At 44.4% G+C, this 22,510-nt stretch overlaps 1 protein-coding gene across 1 annotated transcript in view; it reads right to left on the bottom strand.

Annotated features, from left to right (window-relative positions):
* celf5a (cugbp, Elav-like family member 5a) overlaps positions 1–22,510 on the bottom strand; it is a gene marked incomplete at both ends in the record, with an annotated part of 180,002 nt that overhangs the window by 15,256 nt on the left and 142,236 nt on the right. The window contains 3 exons of the mRNA XM_079220516.1: positions 3,832–3,978; positions 11,792–11,871; positions 14,885–15,013. Coding sequence (XP_079076642.1) covers positions 3,832–3,978; positions 11,792–11,871; positions 14,885–15,013 — 356 coding nt within the window. The remainder of the gene's footprint in view (positions 1–3,831; positions 3,979–11,791; positions 11,872–14,884; positions 15,014–22,510) is intronic.

Here is a 22,510-nt window from a genome sequence, read left to right as displayed (position 1 = left end):
GACTCGCTGACTCTCGGCTCTGTCACATGTGACCCCTTATAGCCCAACCAGCCGGGGATGGAGGAGGGAGAGACAAAGAGATGCGTAGCGGGAGAGAGAGGGGGTGAAAAAGGTTGACAAAATGAGAGAGCGAGGGAGACAGTAGGTCAATGAGGTGAACTAAAAGACTGAAGACAGAAGACTGAAGCTCAAGGACCTCGTTTGTTATCCCCATGCGGGCAGGCCGGATTTCCACAGAGAGATTTGAATAGTTCCCCCCCCATCTGATACACTTTGTTGTGTGTGTGTGTGTAGAGCTAGTCCTCACAAGTATAATACAGCTAAACCAGGTCACACACAAGCGTGTGTGTGTCTGCGTGCAGGCGGCTTTACAGCACAGCTAAATGATGCAGTAATCTGTTACCATCATTTCTCATGTGTGCCGCGTTGCTGTTTGAACGTGAGTCCCTCCAACAGGGGGAGATGTTTCCTAATGTGAGTTTACAGTCATCATCCTCCCTCTCATCCGCCCACACATTGTCACCATCAGCGCCAAGTTAAACCATTTTCTCTCCTCTCATTTATCTATCTCACACTCAGTCCAATGCATCTTTTAGGGAGGCAAGCGGGGCACGCTGCCGGAGGCGCCTTTAAATGTAAAACTCCTCTCGTGTCCCACCTGACACAGCATGCAGTCCTCCACCTAAAGAGACCAGGGGAAGCTAAAATGGCTGTCTGTGCAGAGAGACACGGCTTGAGTGAAAGTGACTTGAATCAAATCTAATCGTGTACAAATATGATGTTTGTGTCTTGAAGGGGAAATACAAGGAGGTAATAAAAGCTGTTTTTTATTACTTGCACTCAGCGATTCATGGGAGAACTATTATCACTCACTACTAACGCTGGAATGAAACAAGGAATCTCACTCACTCGCTCTCCTTCCGCTTGTGTTTTATGAAATCACCTTTTTGCAAATAGGATGTCTCCTGTCAGAGCACACCAGTATCTGTGTCTATCGTGAAAATGGCACATTTCTCATTTTTGGCATATGTTGTCAGTGTTGTACCCCTCCAATTTGTGTTCAGAGCCCCCTCCTTCTCCTGGTTTGACTAAAATCCAATTTACTGGCTGTCAGCTCAACTCTATAATCCCATCCACTGCTGTAGTGGAGAGGTAGCTCTTTGAATTTACCATTTACTGTACTCTCTGGTTATAGCTATATATATATACCATCTCACCCTACGTCTGTATTCTTTGCGGTGCCACCTCCTCTTCTCTTGGCCAGTGTGTATGGAGAGTGGGCGAACATGTAGTGTGTCTTTGGAGATAAAGTCCTTTTTGTGTCACTGCAGGTTTTTTCCGTCTTGGGGGAATATGTGCAGTTTATCTTGCAGTAAAGAAACATTTGTCGTATCACTTCGGCACATTCCTGGTGGCTACAGGGGGAATCAAGGCTTCACATCATAAACATGCAGCCGGCACCAATGACATGAAATGTAATCATAACCGCTGCACAAGCAGGACACCCACACTAAAGATAACTAGCATTTCCCTTTATTCCACATTATTGCGTACCTAGCAGTCTGAACTAAGTATTTAGCTAAAGATGAAAACAAGAAACCTCGCTGATAATCCATTACTGCCTCTTGTGCACTTATTACTCGATCAAAAGTTTATCTCCAAGGATGCGTTTCCTCCGAGTTCCTCCACCAACTTGCTTTCTTTTGCTAAATTCATTATATGCAGCTGCATGGCACCCACAGATTCATAATACTAATGCAAGGAGAATCTCACCTTCACTAACATCATTCATGCTGTATAATCTTTGTGTCGCGACACCACATACGTGCAATTTCTCCTTTTAGATTTAATGGTAATTGATTCTCTCTAATGCTGAAGTATCTCCGCGCCCTTGTTACTTTCCCTCGGAACTCAACTTCCTAGCACCGTCCTGCTCTTTGTCATATTATATATGTGTACGAGCGAGCGAGCGAGAGAGAGAGAGAGAGAGAGAGGGAGAGAGAGAGAGAGAGAGAGAGAGAGAGAGAGAGGACGGCGAAAGAAAGAACATTTGCTGCGCTGTGCGTGTGCGTGCGTACGCTCTTGTGTGCTTCTGTATGAGTCGACACGGGTCTCTGCCACAGTAAATAAGAGTCATGGCCAACCTGAGCGGGGCACAATGGTCTCCCCGCAGACCGCCACTGCCTCCACCACCCCTTAAACATTTGCATTTCTCCACATTTCCTGGGAAAGAGCTGCATTTCATGAATGGTAATGAAGGTGGGAGTTTTACTGGGGAGAGCACAAGAGATGGCCTCGCAATTACTCTGGGATGGTCAATTTGCACATTTCACACTGGGTCCCATGGCTGTGATGTGAAAATGAGGGAAATGGATAAGCCCCCAAGACCCTGGCTAACGTCAACAATTAATCCTGGCATTTAGAAATAACAACCAAAAAAAAATAGATATAACTTTAACATTCAAATAAGTGCAGGAAAAAAACAAATGTGTGTTTCCCCCCCCTTCTCTGTAAATAAATACTCGGCTGATGTTTATGTGTATTTATGCAATGTGTTGTGACAGAGGACCAGGTATTTATCTCTGGGTGGAAAGCTTTTCTTAAATTCATTTCAGCCTGCTTCAAGTAGGCTGTGTTTGAGTGTATGCGCACGCACGTGTGTGTGTGTGTGTGTGTGTGTGTGTGTGCTCCACCTCGGCGGGGAAGAGGAAAGTTTGTGTGCAGATAAGTTGCCCATGGAATATTCTGAGTCAACTGTGGCCCCTGAAGCATCTCATGGGCCCAGAGGGAGGGACAGGGGGAGGGAGAGGGAGAGGGGGAGCAGCGTGATAGAAGGTAGAGGGGGCGCATGGTGAGCGGGGCTGTATAGGCTGTCTGAACTCATCAAAGAGCCGTGGGTCTGCTGCCTGTGTATGGTGCCATGCCCTGAGGGGGTTACGGTGGGCGGGGGTGGGAGGGCAGAGGGAAGCTGATGAAGGCGTTGGAGGGTACAAGCTCACTAAATGTGTGTGTGCCTACGTGCTGTGGGTTGTGAAAGCCTGAGCGTGATGGCATAGCAGCACTGCTTTAAGAGGAGTAGTGGACAAAGAAGTGGTGCTGATGGAAGTGATGATAGCTCGGCGAGCTAATTCTCCCTCAGGACAACGTCTACCAAGTCGGGATCAAAACGCAGAAAAACAAATAAAAGCAAATAAAAAGTATCTCTGTGTCCAGAAATGAAAAGTTATACTCCAGATATAATGTGTTAATGAGCAGAATGCGTAAGCACACCAGTAACTAGCGTTAGCATCTCTATGCTACGCAAGCTACCGAAGGTTTACTGAATGTATACACACGCTGTCTTTGCTTTTTAGTGGCCGTAACTAGGATTTACAGGATTTTCACTGTCCTCTGTCTTGATCTCCTGCCAATGTGGTGGTTCACACTTAAACAGCTGCCTGCTCCAGCTGAAAGTGACGCTACGAGAGTGAACCAGAGCCGTTAACATGTGGGCCATAAAACCACGTGCAGGAAGATGCTGAGTAGAGCTGAGGGGAACTGCAGAGTCCAGTGATAATTCTCTGTGGGTTCATCATTACGGACGATACCTTTCACAAACGCAAAGACATTGTTAAATATAATTAAAAAGAATTATATTATTTGATCACGATGATAGCCGATTGAAGGACTGTATCGCAATGATCGGACAGTTTTAGATTCAGTGAGTATACCTGTAAAAATAAATTGATTCATTAATTCATGTACTGTATTGTGTCTTACTGCATATTCATGCTAGAAATAAATGCGTTTCCAAATGAGTTGAGTGTGCTACGTGTGCCTTGTCCAACTCACCGCATGTGCGTAAGAGCTGTAGGTGCTGAAGGGAAGAGCGATGGCCGGGTTGAAGATGCCAAACTGCCCCACCATCTGCTGCATGCGTCTGATGGTGCGCTCCTTATCTGTATCGGCAAACTTGACCACCAAGCTGGAGGAGGCACCCTGGGGGGGCAGAGAGAACTGAAAATCAGAAGATAAACAGCATGGAGACTTAACCCGGATTTACAGACAGTAGATAATCAACAATTAAGCAAGGAATGTGCCTGTCTGTCTGTCTGTCTGTCTGTCTGTCTGTCTGTCTGTCTGTCTCTAGAGCCACTCGTCAGATCTATGTGGGTGCATTGCTGGGGACACAGGGTGGTGCATTGTCGAATTTGGTGCAATTTGGAGGAGCTACACATTCAATATCAATACATTTATACAAAATAAAAGAAAGCAATGCTATGTAGCGGCATATTGAGTTGTTCGTATGAGCAGTTCTGAACAGGCCTGTTTTGGGACGGGCACTGCACTAGTGCCCTGCATTTCAGATTCAGCACCTTTAATGCTAACACTTGCTCAGTCAGTGAACAGTGGCGTTACAGCATCTCATCCTCCTCTATGCCCAAAAGGCTTTGACCCACTTCAGGAATCATTTGCATGTGTGTCTGTTAGAATTTACCACGTTTAGAGACAGCCACAAACAAAAAGGCCTTAAAATACAAGAGCATGAAGAATGCTGTTGGCTATTATTTCTGATTTCTTAGTATGCCGTGTTCATTAGCAACAACAACAACCGGTGTTAACATCAATATCTAGTGTGCTCCTCTAATTGCATGTCAGAGTTTGTTTTTTTTGCCATTCTAGATGCAACATCATTGCACATTTGTATTATTGCAGAGAATCGTGCCTTCTTATTGTGTGGCTGGCATACATAAACATGCACCGAACAGATATGTGGAGAATAAAAATACTCTACTTATTGAGTGAACAGCTCTGGAGGCAGACGTGTCGACAGAAACCTTCCGTTTTTTCAATCAGTGTTTAACATGTACAAAGTCACTCGGGGCAGAGCAGCCTTGCTGTGCATGACATAAATACTTTATATTTCCCCCCAGCGTTCCCCCTCCGGTAGAGTACATATATGTAACCTTGGTGCTCTTCCCCACAGATAAGGTTAAAAGATCTGCAATGTACAACGATTTGAAATAAGAGCTGCAATTGGCGGTTCCTATTGACCTTGCTGTAAGTGTTCTTCAAAGAAAATGTTGCTTTTTAGAGCAATTTCTCTCACTCACTCCAGTCTTCTGTTTATCCTCCCTCTTCCTTTCTGTGGTTCTGGCTAGCCATCCCCTAATCAACACTATTACCTCTTTCTGCAGCCCAATAATGAAACAGCAGGTGTGTCTGCCACACACCCTTCATTAAGAATCTTCAAATGATTTAGCACTACAGTTGACCTTTCGTGTGCTCCGCCTCTTCTTCCCTCTACGCCCCGAAACTAGCCAATCGATCCATATAAAAGGCCGAAATATTACTCTGATCTGACAGTGTTGAAAGGTCGTGTGTCAGTCACGATAAGAGGCCCCCTGAAATTGATGCAAGATTGTCAATAACAGTGGTGACTGGTTGCCTGGATTGAAGGTTGGTGGGTTGGGGCATTTGAAGGGCTAAAGGGGTATTCCTTTTTTTTTTAGGGGTTGGATCTGGGTTAAACCTGGCAGGAGTTGTGTTGGACTGGTTGTATTACGATACCATGATTCATTATTATGTTTATATTTTTCCTTTACTTGCATATTCCCCCAAAGTCTCAGGAGTTCTGCCAATAAAGACATCTACAGGCTCTGGACCTTTCGATTGTAGCTTATAGATTTGATCCTCTCTTTCTCCCCACTTTTCTCAATATTACCCCGAGCGGTCTCCTCCTGGCTTGCTCGCTGGTTGAATCACAGGTTTGAAGGATTGTAGGTGAGAGGCCAGTTGGTTAGTTGGATGCCTGACTAAATGGCTGATTGTCTGGTTAGTTGAGTGATTGACTCATTGGCAGGCTGGTTGGCGAGATGGTTGGCTAACTGGCTGACAGACTAATTGTCAGACTGTCAAGCCAGCTGACATCTGTACTCTGTCCAGCTGAGTGACTAATTGTTTTGCTTCTTGCTGTGAGAGCCATCATGTCACAGTGGAACAACACTTTTCCTGCTCATTAGGAGCTCAGTGTGACTCTACAATAACAGCAACAAGAGACAGAACAACATAATGTATTAGAGATGTACTTTCTGTAATATCACTTTCTTAAAAGCCGAGTTCCCACGACACGACTTTCAAAGTTGTCAGATCGCTGCACTGTTCACACGACACACAAGTTGCCGTCTCGTCTCGTGATCGTGATCCTTTAAGTCGTCGTGGTTTTCACGCGGCATAACTGACCGGCGACTAGGCGTCCCACAAGGCAAGACAAGTTCTTACTGTCCGCCATGTTTCGCTCCACGAATTGGAGCTCCACGATTGGTGAGCAGAAAATCAGGGCTAAAGTCACGTAGTGTGAACCGCTCTGTCACTTCAAGGTTAACTTTGGCACGGTTACAGGTTTACGGTTTGTCTGTTGTGTCTGACCAGCTTTTTTTTACTATCTGCATCATTAACTTTATTATGAGGTTTAACTTTGAGAGAGTCCAGGACAGGGCGGTGCAGGACCAGAATACAGAAGAGATGCGCTAGTACATATAAATAAGTCCTTCTCACGGTATAAAAAAAAGAAGAAGAAGAAGCTATTAAAGAGATACCTAGTTTGGTAATAAGAGCTGTGTGTTCCTGCTCTGCTTCTCTAATTTTGAGGTAATTATATAATCTGAGAGTATTTATTTTGAATACTGAAGTCATCCTCTTTGCTTAAGAAAAGCAGACCGGACTGCTTGAATGATAGAAACATGATTTGCTGTAAATTGGCATGTCTAGTTGTACAAGAGCCTTATGCCATTCTCTTTCATACTCTTGCATGTATGTCCCACTCTCTCAAGCTTCTTTTTTTTTTTCAACGAGGTCTATACACTGACTTTGCCCTCCCACTGGTTCTGCAAAGGACTCCTGAATCGTTTGGCTTATCGGCTAAGCATCCAATGCCACATTTGTTTATCTCCCAGGTTTTCCCAGTTAGGCCTGTCAGGATATCAGTGAGTAGAATCTGAAGTGTGAAGTAAAAGTCTCATTAAATTTTTAAGCTGCCATGTGTGAGCAGAATCCCCCTGCCAGGCGGCTTCCAGCTGCCTAGAGAGCCACTGAAGGAAGGGGAGTTAAACAGGGAGGATATAAAAAAGGCACTACAGAGATTCAGAACCAAAAGGAAAGTCTGCCTCTACAGTTCCTTGGTGTCGGTCTTAGCTGCACACCCAGCTATACATCCAGTACTTTGTCAACTTTAAACATATGCCGGCTTGCATTAGTGCAGCGTAAAGCCAGAAGGAAGCCTGATCCTGTATTGGTATATTAGCTTCAAGTGTCACGTGGCCTTAATGGTGTCCCAGTCTGCATGGGCTAGTTAAACTATGATTCAGTCTGTGCGAGCACAAAAACAAAAATTAAGAAAAACATCCCGTCTTCCTGATAAACACGATTTCAGCATCCTTACAACAGACTCTTTTTTTCATCAGTGCCTGCAAACTAAAAAACAACCCGCCTCTTTTAATCATAATGTATTGCCACTAAAGCTGATGTTTCTCCACAACAAATGGCATCATATGCCTCAGTATTTTAAAATCATGAGTTATCTATTTTGCCCCCACTAAGTTCTGTATTGATGCTGCATATACAGTTGGGTGCTACAGTACACGCCTTATAATTTATGTCCCTTGCATGATACGATTCTATGCTTATTGTGGTAATAATGCATTACCACCCATGGAATCATAAATACACATCCTCTTTGAGCTTGGCTAGTAAAATAATGGATGACTGTAATCTATTAGGTTATTAGAATGTAAATTGCCTGGGTAGAAATACTTGTGGGGGAGATGACAGATCGTAAACAATCAACGTTAACTTAAAAATATAAAGGCAGAACACTGTTTAATGAGTAGCAGCACAAAGATCTATCATCCTTGTGAAATACTGACATTAAAACTCTGCATCTCATTGAATGCACAATGAGATCATTACCGTTTTCTGACATAAACCAGCATTTATGTACTGCAGGATCTGCTGTTTTGTTCTCTCTTTTCTGCCTTTCCACCTTTAATTTTTATCATTAAAACACTGTGTCTTGTTGAGTATTACATCCTAGCACTTGCATGTGTTCTCTGTCTGAAGTAATAGAGAAGATCCAGCAGCTGGGGAATCACATTTGGATGCTTTTCTTTTTTTTTTTTTTTTTAAATCGTCTTTGCTCCTCTCTTCACTCTCAATCATCCAGCTCTGCCTTTTATGCAAACTTTACCTCATTTGCTTTCCTTTGTTCTGCTCTTATCCTTCCATCATCCTGCTCCAGTAGTTATGTGTTAGTCCCTGCATGTGTCAGCTGAAACTGCCTCAAACCCAGGCTCAGCTGATGCGGATATGGAGTGAAAAAATCAGCACGGCCCTACGGACCTGACCTGTCCCCCCCCCCCCCACACACACACACACACACACACACACACACCTTGATGTACTTCTATCCCGGGACTTATTTCCTACACGGCCCTGCTGAATCCCGGCAATTTGCTTTACAGCTCTGGCGTTTAAATGTTTAATTGAGCCACTCGTATCCAGAACTGTGGCAGTGGAGTGTGTGTGTGTGTGTGTGTGTGTGTGTGTGTGTGTGTGTGTGTGTGTGTGTGTGTGTGTGTAAACTGGCTGAGAAATGGTGGCGGTGTGTATGGGAGGCGGATGTATGCATGCTTGAAATATGACGGGTTAGGGTGTGATGGAGATCCAGCCAAGGTCTTCTATGTGACCTGCTGATGCACTGCTATAATTCACACACTTGCACTACCTTGCTATCATCCTTCATACACTGACATTATGTTGTAGTTAGCTATTGGCAGATCATTTTTCATTTAGGTACGTACACGAAAAATACGTATGCTGCTGCCACACATTTATCGGTAAAGTATATTTTTGCATGCGCTGTCTGTCATAAATCTACATACATATATACTCTCCACACACGTGCACACATTCCATGCGGATTTCCACTTCCCTGCCCGACTCACACATACAATACATACAAAATGCCCACTCCCCCTCGACATGAATAACACAAATGTATTCAGCTCGAGTCCTCCGAGCTGGAAAATAAGATCAGTCAGGGAGCCTTTGACCCTAGCCTGTGGCTGTACGAGCCTGTGACAGTGAAACAGAGAGCGGAGCAATATAGGAAGAGTATGTGTGTGTGTGTGTGTGCTCATGCAAATGCACTAGCCACAAAGTGCTTCTGTTTGTACATGTTTATGTATGCACACACATGCATTTGTGTGAGTGTGGTGTGCACACTCATAAACTCTAAGAAGCCAGTGCTCATGCTTTGGGGGATTGGCAGTAGATCTATCAAATGGCTGTAGTTAGTCGCAGTGTTAATATTCAGTGCACCCTAACACCCAGCGAGCGACGCCATTGGCTGGGCTTTATTCACGGTCATCTCTCTGAGGCTCAACAGCCGTGGCCTTGTGTATGGCAGTAAACACACACACACACACACACACACATATGTAGTTTGGACAAGTTAGTTTTGTACAGAAATAGCCCACTCTAATATTTGTATAGATTTAAAAAAATGTATCTTTAGATGCATCGCGATTCTCTCTTGAACGATTATGACTTGATGCAGAAAACTCAATAATCGGATATTTAAAAGTAAATTCTCAACGTTACGATCGCCTGTAACCATTCTGTGACGCCGGGCTGTCCGTTCTTTACCGCAGCCCCTGAACGCAACAGACGTAAAAACACGTGCGTGTCAATCTAAGCTCGGCTAAATATCAGCAGAGTAGGTGAGAGACGATGGGATACAATCCGACCGGCACCCCCGGGAAATGTAACCCTCAAGTTGACGCATCTCTTCTATTAGTTACTAATATTGAATGACTAAAAGTTAATGGAAGTAAATCATGAATCATTATAAATATGCAGTGTTTTAAAAAGAGCAGATAGTCACAGTGAGGAAAAATAAATCATGTATAGAAAGATTTTGATGCATCAAGATTAATTGATAATTGGTTCATAATCGCTTCGTAGCCTCTGAATCCAATCGAGAGGTGCCTTGAGATTCCCACCCCTAATAAATATATACATAGTTTGCTCAACAATTTCTATATAACTTCTATCAGTCCCAGAGAAATAGGAAAGAGACAATTGCTTATAACTGGCAATGGATGACCTTTATAGGTTCAGTGTGCATCCTGTGATGTTACTGTCAATGATCTGTTTTCTTTTCTTCTATTTCTTTATTCATGCATTCATTTTTTTAATGCATCCAAAGGTGGGTATGAAAGAATATGTATTCATTCATTCCGTCAATGTACTTGTACGTGACTTATTTTTGCAGCTGCGACTCAACCGCAAATCAACATGAACCCAAATGGATACAGGATGCACGGTCCACGGTTTTTCTCCAGGATCTTCCCTACATTGATGGACACTTTGCTCTGAATAGCGCCGCCCTACTGAGGCGAAATGGTCCACCGGTGGTCCGCTAATCTCAGCGAGGCAGGCACACTGTGTCCTCTCCTCCAGCAGCCACAGGATATGAAATGCTGATCAGATTTCTATAATCAATTTACCAGAGCAGGAGGTATAAATCCTGCCCATTCACTCATTCTCCCTCGTCCCCCCCCCCCCCCCCCCCCCCCCTCTCTGTCTCTGTCTCTCACTCTCTCTCCAACTCGAACTCCCCTCCCTTCTGCCCCCTGCTTATAGTTAGATGAATAATTCAGCAGCCAATGTGGTGAAAGGTGGAGTAAACAAGTCTATTGCCTAATATCCCGAGAGGCTGCCAAAGAGAGACGAGTGAGGGCAGAGAGCTAGCATAGATAGGGGGATGGAGCCACAGAGAGAGGAGGGTATCTATGGAGAGGGGACATCCAGAGTCTTTCCTCATGACCTGCAGTCATTTGCACTGAGATTGACTCGGAGGTTGCGCCAAAATGGCACAGCTGGCGTCTAGTCCTTCTCTCTGCTCGCCTCTCTTGAGCCACACATTGGCAACCATTAATAATGAAATCATACAGTGAAACACAACATCGGCAAGATAAGGTGGGAGAGAGTACAGGGTCCCTGCTTCTCTGAGGTGAGAGTTCTCGAAAAACAAAAAACGTAACAAAAAAACGAGTATAAAAGCAGAGTCTACTGTATAATATGGGACGTGACTCTCTGTCCGCTTCCCGGATGTCACGGAGAATGACTCTATTCAGCTTTGGAGTGCAGAGTAAGTAGCTTTTATTTTGACACCATCAGGTATACGGCGAGCTTGTCTAAACATGAGACACATACAAATGAGCAGTACAGCTTCTGTGCTCATAGTAAATCCAATACAGAGAGAAAATTCAGAGGACACGGTGTGCTTACATAACGAGCAAATGTAATCTCGCACTGGAGTTATATTCACTGATTATGCAAGCAGAACTACTGATTGATGACTCGCCCAAAATTCAATTATCATTCTAAACAGTTTTATCTGGAAATTAGATTTGGAATTTCTTTTTTTTTGGAGGGGGGGGGGGGGGGTTGTAAAAAGTACCGTGTTAATTAAAGAGACAGAAGGCTATTTCTGACTGTATCTGTTTTTAACGCTGGGGTATTTATAAGGCTGGTTGCACTTTCTATAAATTGATTAAAACTTTAGTGTTGGGAGGAGGGGGGGGGGAAGTTAAAAACTACAAGTTTACAGCTCTTAATCAGGAGAGGCGGACTGCACACAGCTATTGTGATTGGTGCGCTGTGTGTACGTGTTGTGCATGCGGTGTGTGTGTGTGTGTGTGTGTTCCTCTGTTCGTTATATGTGAGTGTGAGAAAGAGCTGTACTCACTGGCATGGTCTGGCTGCCGTGGAGGGCGCTGATTGCAGACTGAGCCTCGGTGTGTGTGGAGAACTTGACAAAGGCGCAACCTGGAAGAGAGGAGATGCACATCACACAGTCAGGTATACACACACACACACACAGGCACGCACACAGCATATATATACAGTAAATGCACTCAATCGAGCGAGTTTAAAAGCCTACGGTATATTAATAAAGGATGTTGAATTGTATTTGACACCACAGAAATCACTGTGCAGCGAGAGGCTCTCATTGCACAGCAGGCTGCCCCACTCCGGGCATTAGGCAGGCAGACAAGCAGGCAGAAGCTGCCGGCTAAAGATTGCACTGATGAAGCAGAAAAGCATGCTATTTAGCACCACATGCCTGTCTGTGCATATTAAATACTAGCTAAACTGGCTAATCTCGTAACGTGTTTTGCACAGAAAATCGCTCCGTTTGGGAACTCAAGGAGAGTTTATTGTTCCCACAACAGGATGTTCTGAACAATATTTCCGAGTGTGGCGATGTCTGTCCAAAGGCCCGGGAACCACAGAACCAACACTCTCCGCTCTCATGTCCTGGAGGAATATTGTGATGCGTAGACACAGTGAAAGCAAGTTGAAGATGGCTTCTGTGGGTTCACAAAGTGAGCTGTTGCACATAAATTATTCAACTATTAAACTGAAGTATGGCCCCCTGATAGGACCGGGACACTTGCTATAAAGCCATACGCTTTGTCTCCTTTAGAAATAAACTCATGAACACATTGTAATCGGCTTTCAAGACCAGTTCAGTGTCTCTTTGCACCCAAGGCCAAAATATTGATGGTACGTGTGTGCAGATTACATGGCAGTGTCCCTTCCACTGCTCTATCGTGTCCCTGTAGTGAGTTCATCAATCTACGAGAGCAAAGGAAACCCACACATATTCTCCTCACATGAACATGTGAGGACTGAACCAGGGTCTGTTGCAGTGAGGCAGCAATAACCACGGAGCTACCATCCCCTCTTATAATTATACCCCATTTCACCTAATTTCATTTCATTTTAAGTTTCTTTTCTACTCTTATTTAATCTTTCATACTTTACTCTCCTTATCATCTCTACTGCCTGACCTCGCCGCCCTGCCATTCTTCCCCTCTTAATGGGCTTACCCCTGTGGACACCAGCCAATCAAGATGCCCATTCAGCTGTCAAACCACTACCCTCTGTTGAGATATGGATAGAAAGGAGCGAGAGCTCGGCATGACCTGTACAAGGACTTTTCTTCAGTGGTATTAACTAGATGCCAATATAATTATTAATTTAACTCTTTATATACTTAGCAAGCTGCAGTGTGCATTGCCTCGGATTTCTTTTTTTTAATAAACCAAACAGGAGTGTTATAGCTAGAGAGCATAAAGCATTATGCTATCAAATGTACAGTAATCATATTGTTGCACATAATTGTGAAAATAGGTTGTTGTGATGACTAAGTGCAAAGCAGAGTTGTTTTGGCCAGCAGGTGTTGGATACGTTTTGTTTGGTTGTGGTTTTAATTAAGAAATAATAACAAAATAACTAATATCGCAAAATAATACAGACACCCATTTGTAGACAAAGATGGATATGATAGTAATGTTTGGGGTCGGACGTTCTGAGTGTCTGAACTCAAGATAGTTGGCTCAAATGTTGTAGAGCCAAAAAGAGGAATGCGACGTCCAGCTGTGGAAGTTTACGTAAGTAAAAGCATACCACCGTGTATAAATACTCTGTTATGAGTAAAAAGAATCATGCATTCAAAACTATTACATCAGCATAAGTACAGAAGTGTTGGCATCCAAATATACTTTGAGTACTAACAGTAAATGTACTCATTATGCAGCATTACCCATTTAAGAATAATACAGAATATGTTAAATGTAAATGTGGAGCTGATTACTGTATACACTCCTGGATAGCTTTGAACATGCATCATGAATCATTTGTTTAATGTATACATAATATGACTCTGCAAAGTGACTACTTAACTTACTAACTAACTAGTAATTTTGTACAAATATAAAGTAGCATAAAATGGAAATACTCAAGTAGAGTACGAGTGCATACGAATTGTTCTTAAGAACGGTACTTAAGTGAATGTACTTCGTTCAGCCACTAGAAAGTTCCCCGGGCTGCCCTCATCCTCACAGTGGGGACACTCGGATGGTTTTGACATCCATCTCTTCCTTCTCCTCCAACCCACTGCAGAGTCAGAGCGCTCTGGCTTCAAACCCCCTTTAGATAGAATTCCACAACAATTTCCTTAAGCGCCGACTGGGGAATGGGCTTTAGGGAAGAGCCACTAGTCGCTTTGCTCTTTGCTGTGTGTCAGAGAGAATCGATGTCTCCAAAAGTTGTTGGCTGTTTTAAAAAGGCCTGCAAGATATCAACACGATAGTATAGGTTACGGTCCCCACCGGCAGCACATGCAGTGGACAAAACGCTGCGGATTAACACAAAGGAATGAGGACATATGCTGAGGAAGAGTTGGCAAAGTCAGCATTTAAATAACACAAGCATTGTTTTAATCTTTGTTGCATTGGGTGGGATTATTATTTATAACATGGGGTCTCATGTATTGCTGGTGGCTATCATATAAAGAGTTGGTTTTGTAACTGGCCTTTGGAATTGATCACATAGTACGTATATATATATATATATATATATATATATATATATATATATATACACATGAACCACCTCTTTTTTTAAATATCATACTTAAATACTTACATTTTTTAGGGTCCGCTGCTTCAAAAAAATTAATACATTCTTGACAAAACGGCACAAAAGGAGAAAGACAAACTAATTATCCATTCAACTTCTCTCATCGTTCCTAATTATGATAAATCAAAGAGTGTGTGACACATCAGGCTTAACTATTTTGTCATTGCCTGCAGCCGACGAGCACATCAAACAGTGCGGCGTAAAAATGTTTGCAATTATGCGTCACTTGACCTATATCTGGTGCATATGTCACATACACTTTACGTCGCCCAGCTGACGTCGACGTTCACTCACACTGTCACTTCTCTGTCAGTGACCTAAATAAAGCTGACAACTGTATCACGGCTCCTACCTTTGCTGTTTCCGTCAGGACCTCTTAGGACCGTGCACTCCTCAATGACTCCATAGGGTTCGAAGAGGCGGTACACATCCTCCTCGGTCTGTTGTTTGTTCAGCATCCCGACAAACAACTTCCTGTCTTCTGGAACAAACAACGAGACAAAAGGTTAAATTATAACTTTGACCTCAATTACTAAACCAATTTCGGGAACATACAGTAGTGAAACCTCATCATTGTTCGGTGGCACAGGATTTGATTCAGAAGAAGTATCTTTTTCCACAGCAGCAAACACACGTATATATATATATACGCCCACAGAGCCGAGGTTTGTTGGGCTCGAGTCACATTGTATTATCTCTTTTCCAAGACTGATCATTTTAATCTCCAGTACAACTGGGTTTAGTCCCATATGTGCACATATACTGTAGCTGTGGGGGGTAAGTGAGTGGTCAGGGGCTGGGGGGAGAGCAGTGGGAAGACTAATGAAGAGGTTTCTCTCTCTCTCACACACACACACACACACACATACACACATACACACACACACACACACACACACACACACACACACCAGGGCCCAAGACAATGAGCAAGTCTTTGGTCCTTTAAAAGCACCAGGGGCTCCAGGCAGCTCCAACCTCCTAAACACCACACTGTTACTGGCTAGAAACTCTCTTTCTCTCTCTCTCTCCCTCCCTCTCCCTCTCTCTCTCTCTCTCTCCCTCCCTCTCCCTCTCCCTTGGTCTCTTTCCTCTCTATTCATCTTTCTCTCTCTCCTTTCTGCTTTTCTTTTTCTCTCTCTCGCTGATTCCACATTTTTCAACCTCATTCTTTTTCAACTGCCTCCCTCCCTTCCTCTCTTTATCTCTCTCTTACTCTACTAATTGCTGCTGATCCAGTGTTTTTTGTGTAGCCAGAGAAATATTTCAGTATGCTCTTCAGTGAACAATGGCGTGTCTCTCCTGCGAGCACGAAGGCTGTGAGACATGCCATGAATAACGCTGACTTTTCAATAGATAGCCTGTATGCTATTGAGTCCTGTTAAATGCTCTGGGATCTGATCTTTACCTTGACCTGACACACTGTGTTTACTGATGTACTCTGGCCGTGTATGATTAATGCTACAGTGCAGCGAGTCTCTGCTGGCAGCAGAAGCACTAAAACATTCCCTTTTTACAGATTGTTTCTCCAACTCTGACCTGTGAAGTCACAGTGGAGAGGCGGAGTGAGAACCAGCACCAGCGGCCGCCGCTGTGAAGCGGTTGAGAGCGGCAGGAAATCTCTGCCAAGAGGTATCGCACAGTGTCAGGGTGACCTGTGACGACTGCAGAATGCGCCGTGTCGTTGTGGTTCCCTGACCCAGACACAGGCCGCTACCCACATTTCCTGGCAACGGGCACGGCGAGGGAGCGCGTGCAGACAGGGCGCCCGGCTAGGGTTTCAGCCCCGCCAATGATGCACCTTTAAAATAATCACCCGTGTCAGTGCATTGTCTGGGGAGGGGCTGTCCCTGGTGCGGGCTCCTTATTGCAAGTGGCAGGATCAGAGGCTATGTATCACAACGGAAGTGATGCAATGTGACATCTGTCAAGGAGGATTGGGGAACATTTATCTGCAAAAAAAGAAGAAGAAGAAGAAGAAAAAAAAAAAGGAAAGCCCTGAACTGGAAAATGAAAGGCCAAGATGGTCCTTCCTTTTGCTGGAGGGGGAATATACATGTTGAGAGGAGATGAGTCAAGGAGAAAAGGGGGGGCTCAATACAGCCAGACCACATCTCTCATATGCTCCTGTACACAGCTGGAGAGCCACACACCGTGCACAGAAACCCCCTTGTGACTGCGGTCGCCCCTCCTTTGGCTTTAACTCCCGTCTTCAAGAAGATGATGGGGATCTGACAAGTTTTGAATTAATGCACAAACCTATCAATTTCATATGAGCTGCACTCTCGCCGATCAAACTATGAACAGCTCTTGGCATGTCTTAAAATACGACGCCGCATCCATCCTTCCTCTGAAGGATTTCTAACTGGCAACGTCACCTCCAGCTGAATGGAATAATATTTATATGAATCTAAGTATAACGGGATCATGTGGGCGCGATATATCACATGCCTGTGTATTGGTTCACGGTGAGCGACACAAAAGCCGAACACGCTTGAGTCATGTTCAGTCTGCTGGCTTTTTGCATTACATCTGAAAAAAAAAAAAGATGCGAGGAGGCAGGAGTTGCAAAGTAAGAAAGGTGTGACTGTATTTACATTTTATGTTTACAACAGCAGCATTTAGCATGGGTTCATCATCTGTGGCTGAGAGAGAGAGAGAGAGAGAGAGAGAGAGAGAGATGGAGTGCATGTTCTGCACAGTGAGTGTGCTTTGAAAACCAGCTAACAACGCATGAAAACAGATCATCTAGGAGATCTGTTCCACCGTCTAGGATTCTGCTGTGGCTGCTCTGAACTAAAACGCTACCTTGGGAATTCAGGTGTTGTGTTCATCGCCGATGGAAACATTATCTCATTTATCTACAACACCGCAGCACAGACAAGTGTGCAAACAGACACAAAGAGAGTGCAAAGCACCCACAGTCATTCACACTTATATAAAAGGTGTGGGGAGGGGGAATCATTTTTAAGAGAAAAATTACATACGCAAACTAGGATACCCTCTCGCACTCTGACGGAGGATTACAGGTGACGGATCCCCCACCCCGACCACACACTTACAAGGCACGCAACGAGTTGCATGTCCCCGGAGTGGCCACCTCAACCAGGATGATAACTGCTTCTGTTGCTAACCTCCATCCATCGGCCGCTGCCACACAAACCTCTCAGCTATCATCTCAGCTTTCACCATCATGTCCGATTCATGCTATGCTGCTGCTGGAACAGATACGCTCCTATTTCAATCAATCCGGCTGCCTGCATAGCATTTTCTTCACTCTCGTGACTACAGCGCATTGGGCCCTGAGCGCTGCCGAAAGATGGGTGACCCACACTCGATATTGTGCCTGAACGCACCGTGCTTTACAAGCTGTTTTCACTGCGCTGGCTTGTGTATTCATGGTGTAATTGTGACGCTGCTGCTAGCTGGTGCTATCGCTGGCCTAGTGGCCACAGCTGCATTACAGGCTGCAGCGTGCCCCTAATAATCCTGATTCATCTGTTTGTCATTCTACTGAAATGTAAAGCTGGGTGTATGTGATATGTGTCTGAACTGAAGAAAAAAAATTAAACATGTGGCGTGATATCCTCACATATCTTTTATGGGCCCTATGTTCTATGGACATCAACCTCAGATAGTTCCTACAGACACCGGGACTTCTTAAAGCTCAGCTGTATTTAATTTAACTCAAGAACATCCTATATCTGTTATTCTATCTCACGTCAGTGTTTCTCTATACATTCAGATATATGCTTTGTCGATGCAGTACAGTACATGCAGCATATATCTGATATCTGATATCTGCTCACTCAGAGATCTACAATCTGTGCATCATGTATTCTTTATTTGTTTGTTGGTTTTGGAATTGGAAAAACTGAAGAAAAAAAAACTGTGGGGGTTTCTGTTTGTAAATAAGAACAGAAAAACTGAAAAAAAGGAGCAGTGGTTTGTTTTTCTCCATGACCGGAGCGAAACATCCACCTATGAAACAATATTGTGAGCTTTGCATACAGTAAGAAGGATTTGAAAATGCATAAACAGAAGGAAGAATGAGTCTGACCCTCTGGAGGAAGGGTCATCTCTCATTGATCAGCTGGAGGGCCACGGATCAAGCTCCAGAGTTTCCCAATAATTGCGCCCGCTACATTTTCATAATGAACTGACAATATTTTTTGACTCCTCTCAACGGGTGGGATTGATCTTTCCGAGGCGATCAGCTCCTGCCTCTGGCTGTCTGGACGAGAAGATGCTGTCAAGCACTGCAAAGAGCAAATGACGAGGCCAGGAGAGGTCTCACAAGGGGATCCTCCCACAACCATCCCTGCTCACCCACTCAAGTTGACCCCCCCTCCCGGTTAGGCTGCATGGCGTCGGACTCCACCCGTTGACAAGTCTAAAAATATTGTCTGTTCATTATGAAACTGTAATGGCCGTAATTAATGGAGCCCGGTCCGTGCCCCAGCTGATCAAAGAGTGGCTCAAAGGTAGAGCGAGCTGTCTATTAATTGGCCGTCGCATGTCTAAATGTCCTTGGGCAAGATACTGAACCCCAAATTGCTCCCGAAGGCTGTGCCATCAATGTCAGCACTTTCGCCACTATTTGCATGGTTAGCGCCGTTAGCCCCATTAGCAATGAGCCACCGGCTCTCCGTCGACATGTTGAGAGCAGTTGCGAGCTCAACCGTGCTCTACATAATTAATAGGAGGTCGTGAAAAGAATATTTCTGATTGAATCGTGTTTTCTTTCTGGAAATTCCAGCTGTCAGTCATACGCAACCCTGAAGCATGCTGAGAAGCGGAGAGGTTAAGACACGATTAGCAGCAAACGCCGTTTTGGATCTCTCGTTTCTCTTTTTGCAGCCTTCGAAAAAACGAGTGATCTTTCTGTTGCAGCTACTCACCTGTGGTAAATGGCTTCTACTGTATAGATGCATGCGAAATAAGACAAAAAATTATGAGTTGTTTTGTCTTGCTTACAAAGCCTGGCGAGCATGAATAGCATCCTAAATTAGAGCACTATAGTGTTCGCAGTGAAATGTCATAGCGGAAACAATTCAGGGGTCTAATCACCGCCAGCAACTTAACTGTGAAAACTGTGCAGCATGCTGGCATTAGGATGCATTTACAGCTCACTGTGGCAGAGTACTGTATGCAACTTCATTGCGACACACCATTTCTATCCTGAAACTCACCCCCCATCCTGTTTAATTTACTCCGAGTTACTAAACAGATGCTTGTTTGGAATAAATGCATTGGAAATTAAACTCCGGAATAATGAAATGGCAGTGTGCTGCCTGGTTACACATACTGAAGATTACTGGGTTCATTTGGACGCTTTCTAATCAATTTAAGCTGTTTGCTATGTGGCCTTGTGAGAAGCCTTTGAGCCACTGCGCAAAAGCAACTTATATCGGTAATATTGAATATCTTAATTATTCAAGCTTTAGACTGACCGTTACAGCATGCGCATGACAAACACCACCGCTGTAATTCCTTCCCTGTAAATATGCCCCAAATCTTCTGTTACATAATGTGTATTTACACGAGGAGTTTTGAAGGATCTCCTGTCCACACAGCATATAGACTTATTACTGTCTGCTCCATGATTACACTGCAGACTGCTGAGCATTTGTGACATTTTTTTTTTTGGGAGCAACAAGAGAAAGAAAGAAAGAAATTAGAGAGCTAAGGGAGGCAGAGAAGTAGAGAAAGAATGAGAGAGAGAGAGAATGTGTAGGAGACTGAGAAGTGTAAGTTGATGGGCATACAGTCCTGCAGTCCTTGATAAGCCAGGATGGATGAAAGAGGTGCACCACTGGAGTTGGTAAATCATTGTCAGGGGTGGAGAGGATGAGGCAAGGGAAGGGTGGGAGGAGACTGAGAGGGGGAGGCGGGGGAGGAGGGATGGGAATAAGGGTGACGCCTTGTGGTGCTCTCTGCTTTTTTTAAATCCCCTTCTCTGTCCGTCTCTTTCTCAGTCCTTGCGAAAGCGAGAGAGCACGGATGGAGGGAAGGAGGGAGAGAGATATTGTGATGGAGGGAGAGAGGGTGCGATAGAGAAAAAGCACTTGTCAGAGGGATGGGGAGGTTGCTATGACAACTACTCACACAGCGGGCTGTCAGTCATGTTTCATTGGAGTTTGGAGAGGAGGAGAGGAATGAAGGGAGGCGAGGAGTTAAGGAAGGAGGGGTTGGGGAAGGGTCATTTCTCCATCTGTCTGCTGAGCCGGAGTGTAAATTTGACTGTCAGGCTCGGAGATAAGGACAAATTATGAACAATATTAGCTCGCCGATAAAAGGGAACAATAATGAATGGATAAATATATTAAAACCAAATGAGATAGCATCCAGGCAGAAACAGGGGCCCCGAGAAGCCGTCCAGGTTTTCTCATTTGGAAGCGAAGATAAGAAGTGGAGAGACGCTGTGAGGAGGGGAAGGATCCACCGTATTAGAGCTAACAGCTACTGCAGCGTACTTCCTTGTCAAAGGAAAGGAAGAAAGAATCGAAATCACTTTGGAGCCGGAATACCAAACATTGTGGCTTCCTCTCCCTCCTTCACGAGCCTATTATACTTCTCCAATGAGCAGGATGCCGCACAATAACAGTGTCAGCATGTGTTCAAGCATAAAAAAACACAGACAGAATGGAATTAAATTAATTAACCCTACGAGATCACAGTGCTTAGCCGGTGGAATCTAATCCAATTTATTACATATAGGGATCTAACTAGGGTTGTGTTTGCATTAATGAGATGGCGAGTATGGATGTGTGTGCACATGTACAAGCGTGTATGTGTATAGGTGTGCCACGGGCATCATTCCCACCCCTGTGTACAGTAAGGGATCAGTGGCAGAGGAGGGAAAGACCAACGAGGGAGGGAGTCTGGGGTTTGGCACGGCCTCAGGGTGAGGAAAACCCCGCCAAATTAACTCCTGAATAATGAGCCTTTTATGTGCTGCGTGCATTATCACCGCCGACAGAGCGGCCATGAATTTTGTCACAACACCGGAGCCACTTCAGTCAGTCGGATCCACCGGCTCACCTTCTACTGAGAAGGAAATGTGGGTTGATGGACTAGTTTGTTTACCAATTTCCAAAGTAAATTAGCACTCCTGTGTGTATGTGTTGTATCCGTGGCTGTCTTTTGAAGTTCGCATGCTAACCCACAGAGTTGACAGCACAAACTGCAAGGCCTACCACGCAACGGCCCTAATGAGGTAGCTTATTAGTGCTGTTTCCCTCACAACTTCAGAGATGTTGCTTGGAAACAGCAGCGCAAAGAAAAAACAATAATAGAGTCCTCCCCGAAAACGCCATCAGCAATTCTAACACCAAAGCAAACGCGATGCAGACTTCTATTGAAACAACAAATGCAAAGGGAATTACAAAGCAACGTTTAAACATATATGAGTGTTAAACATCCTATACTTCGTCGAGATGCCTGCCAAGGTTGCCTGTAAAGTCAACAGCCGCGTTCTGCATATACCGTAAACAGCCTATAATTCAACTTGGACATTAACAGTATGGGACCGGCTTCTTTTTCCCTCCAGCTGCGCCTACTGTGACGCCGGCTTGGTTTCATGTCATAGTTTCATCATTTTGATGTCAAGGCCGCTCATCGGCAGCTTGGCTGCGGCCCCGTAAAAGCCATCAGTAAAAATGCCAGTGAGTGCTGCGCGCAGGGGCCTTGATAGCTGTGCGGCAGGAACCGCGCATCCTTCACTAAGCACCCCTCTGGGATGGATTAGGCCTCCCCGCTTTCACATACATGTAAATAAGTACACATAAGCACACTGACACAAGGCTGCTCATATATGCATAAACGCTGTAAACATAAGGCGATACACAAAGTAACCGTAAAATTATATTCAAACACACACACACACGTATACGCACACACTCAGGCGGTCAGAGAAATAAAACAGCTTGCAAATACAAGCAGCTATATCAACAGGCGCACCTTCAGAAACAGTATA

This window comes from Taurulus bubalis, assembly GCF_910589615.1.
Source record: "Taurulus bubalis genome assembly, chromosome: 7".
Taxonomy (NCBI): Eukaryota; Metazoa; Chordata; class Actinopteri; order Perciformes; family Cottidae; genus Taurulus; species Taurulus bubalis.
The sequence above is the reverse complement of the archived record's forward strand: the minus strand, read 5'-3'. Positions and strand labels throughout refer to the sequence as shown.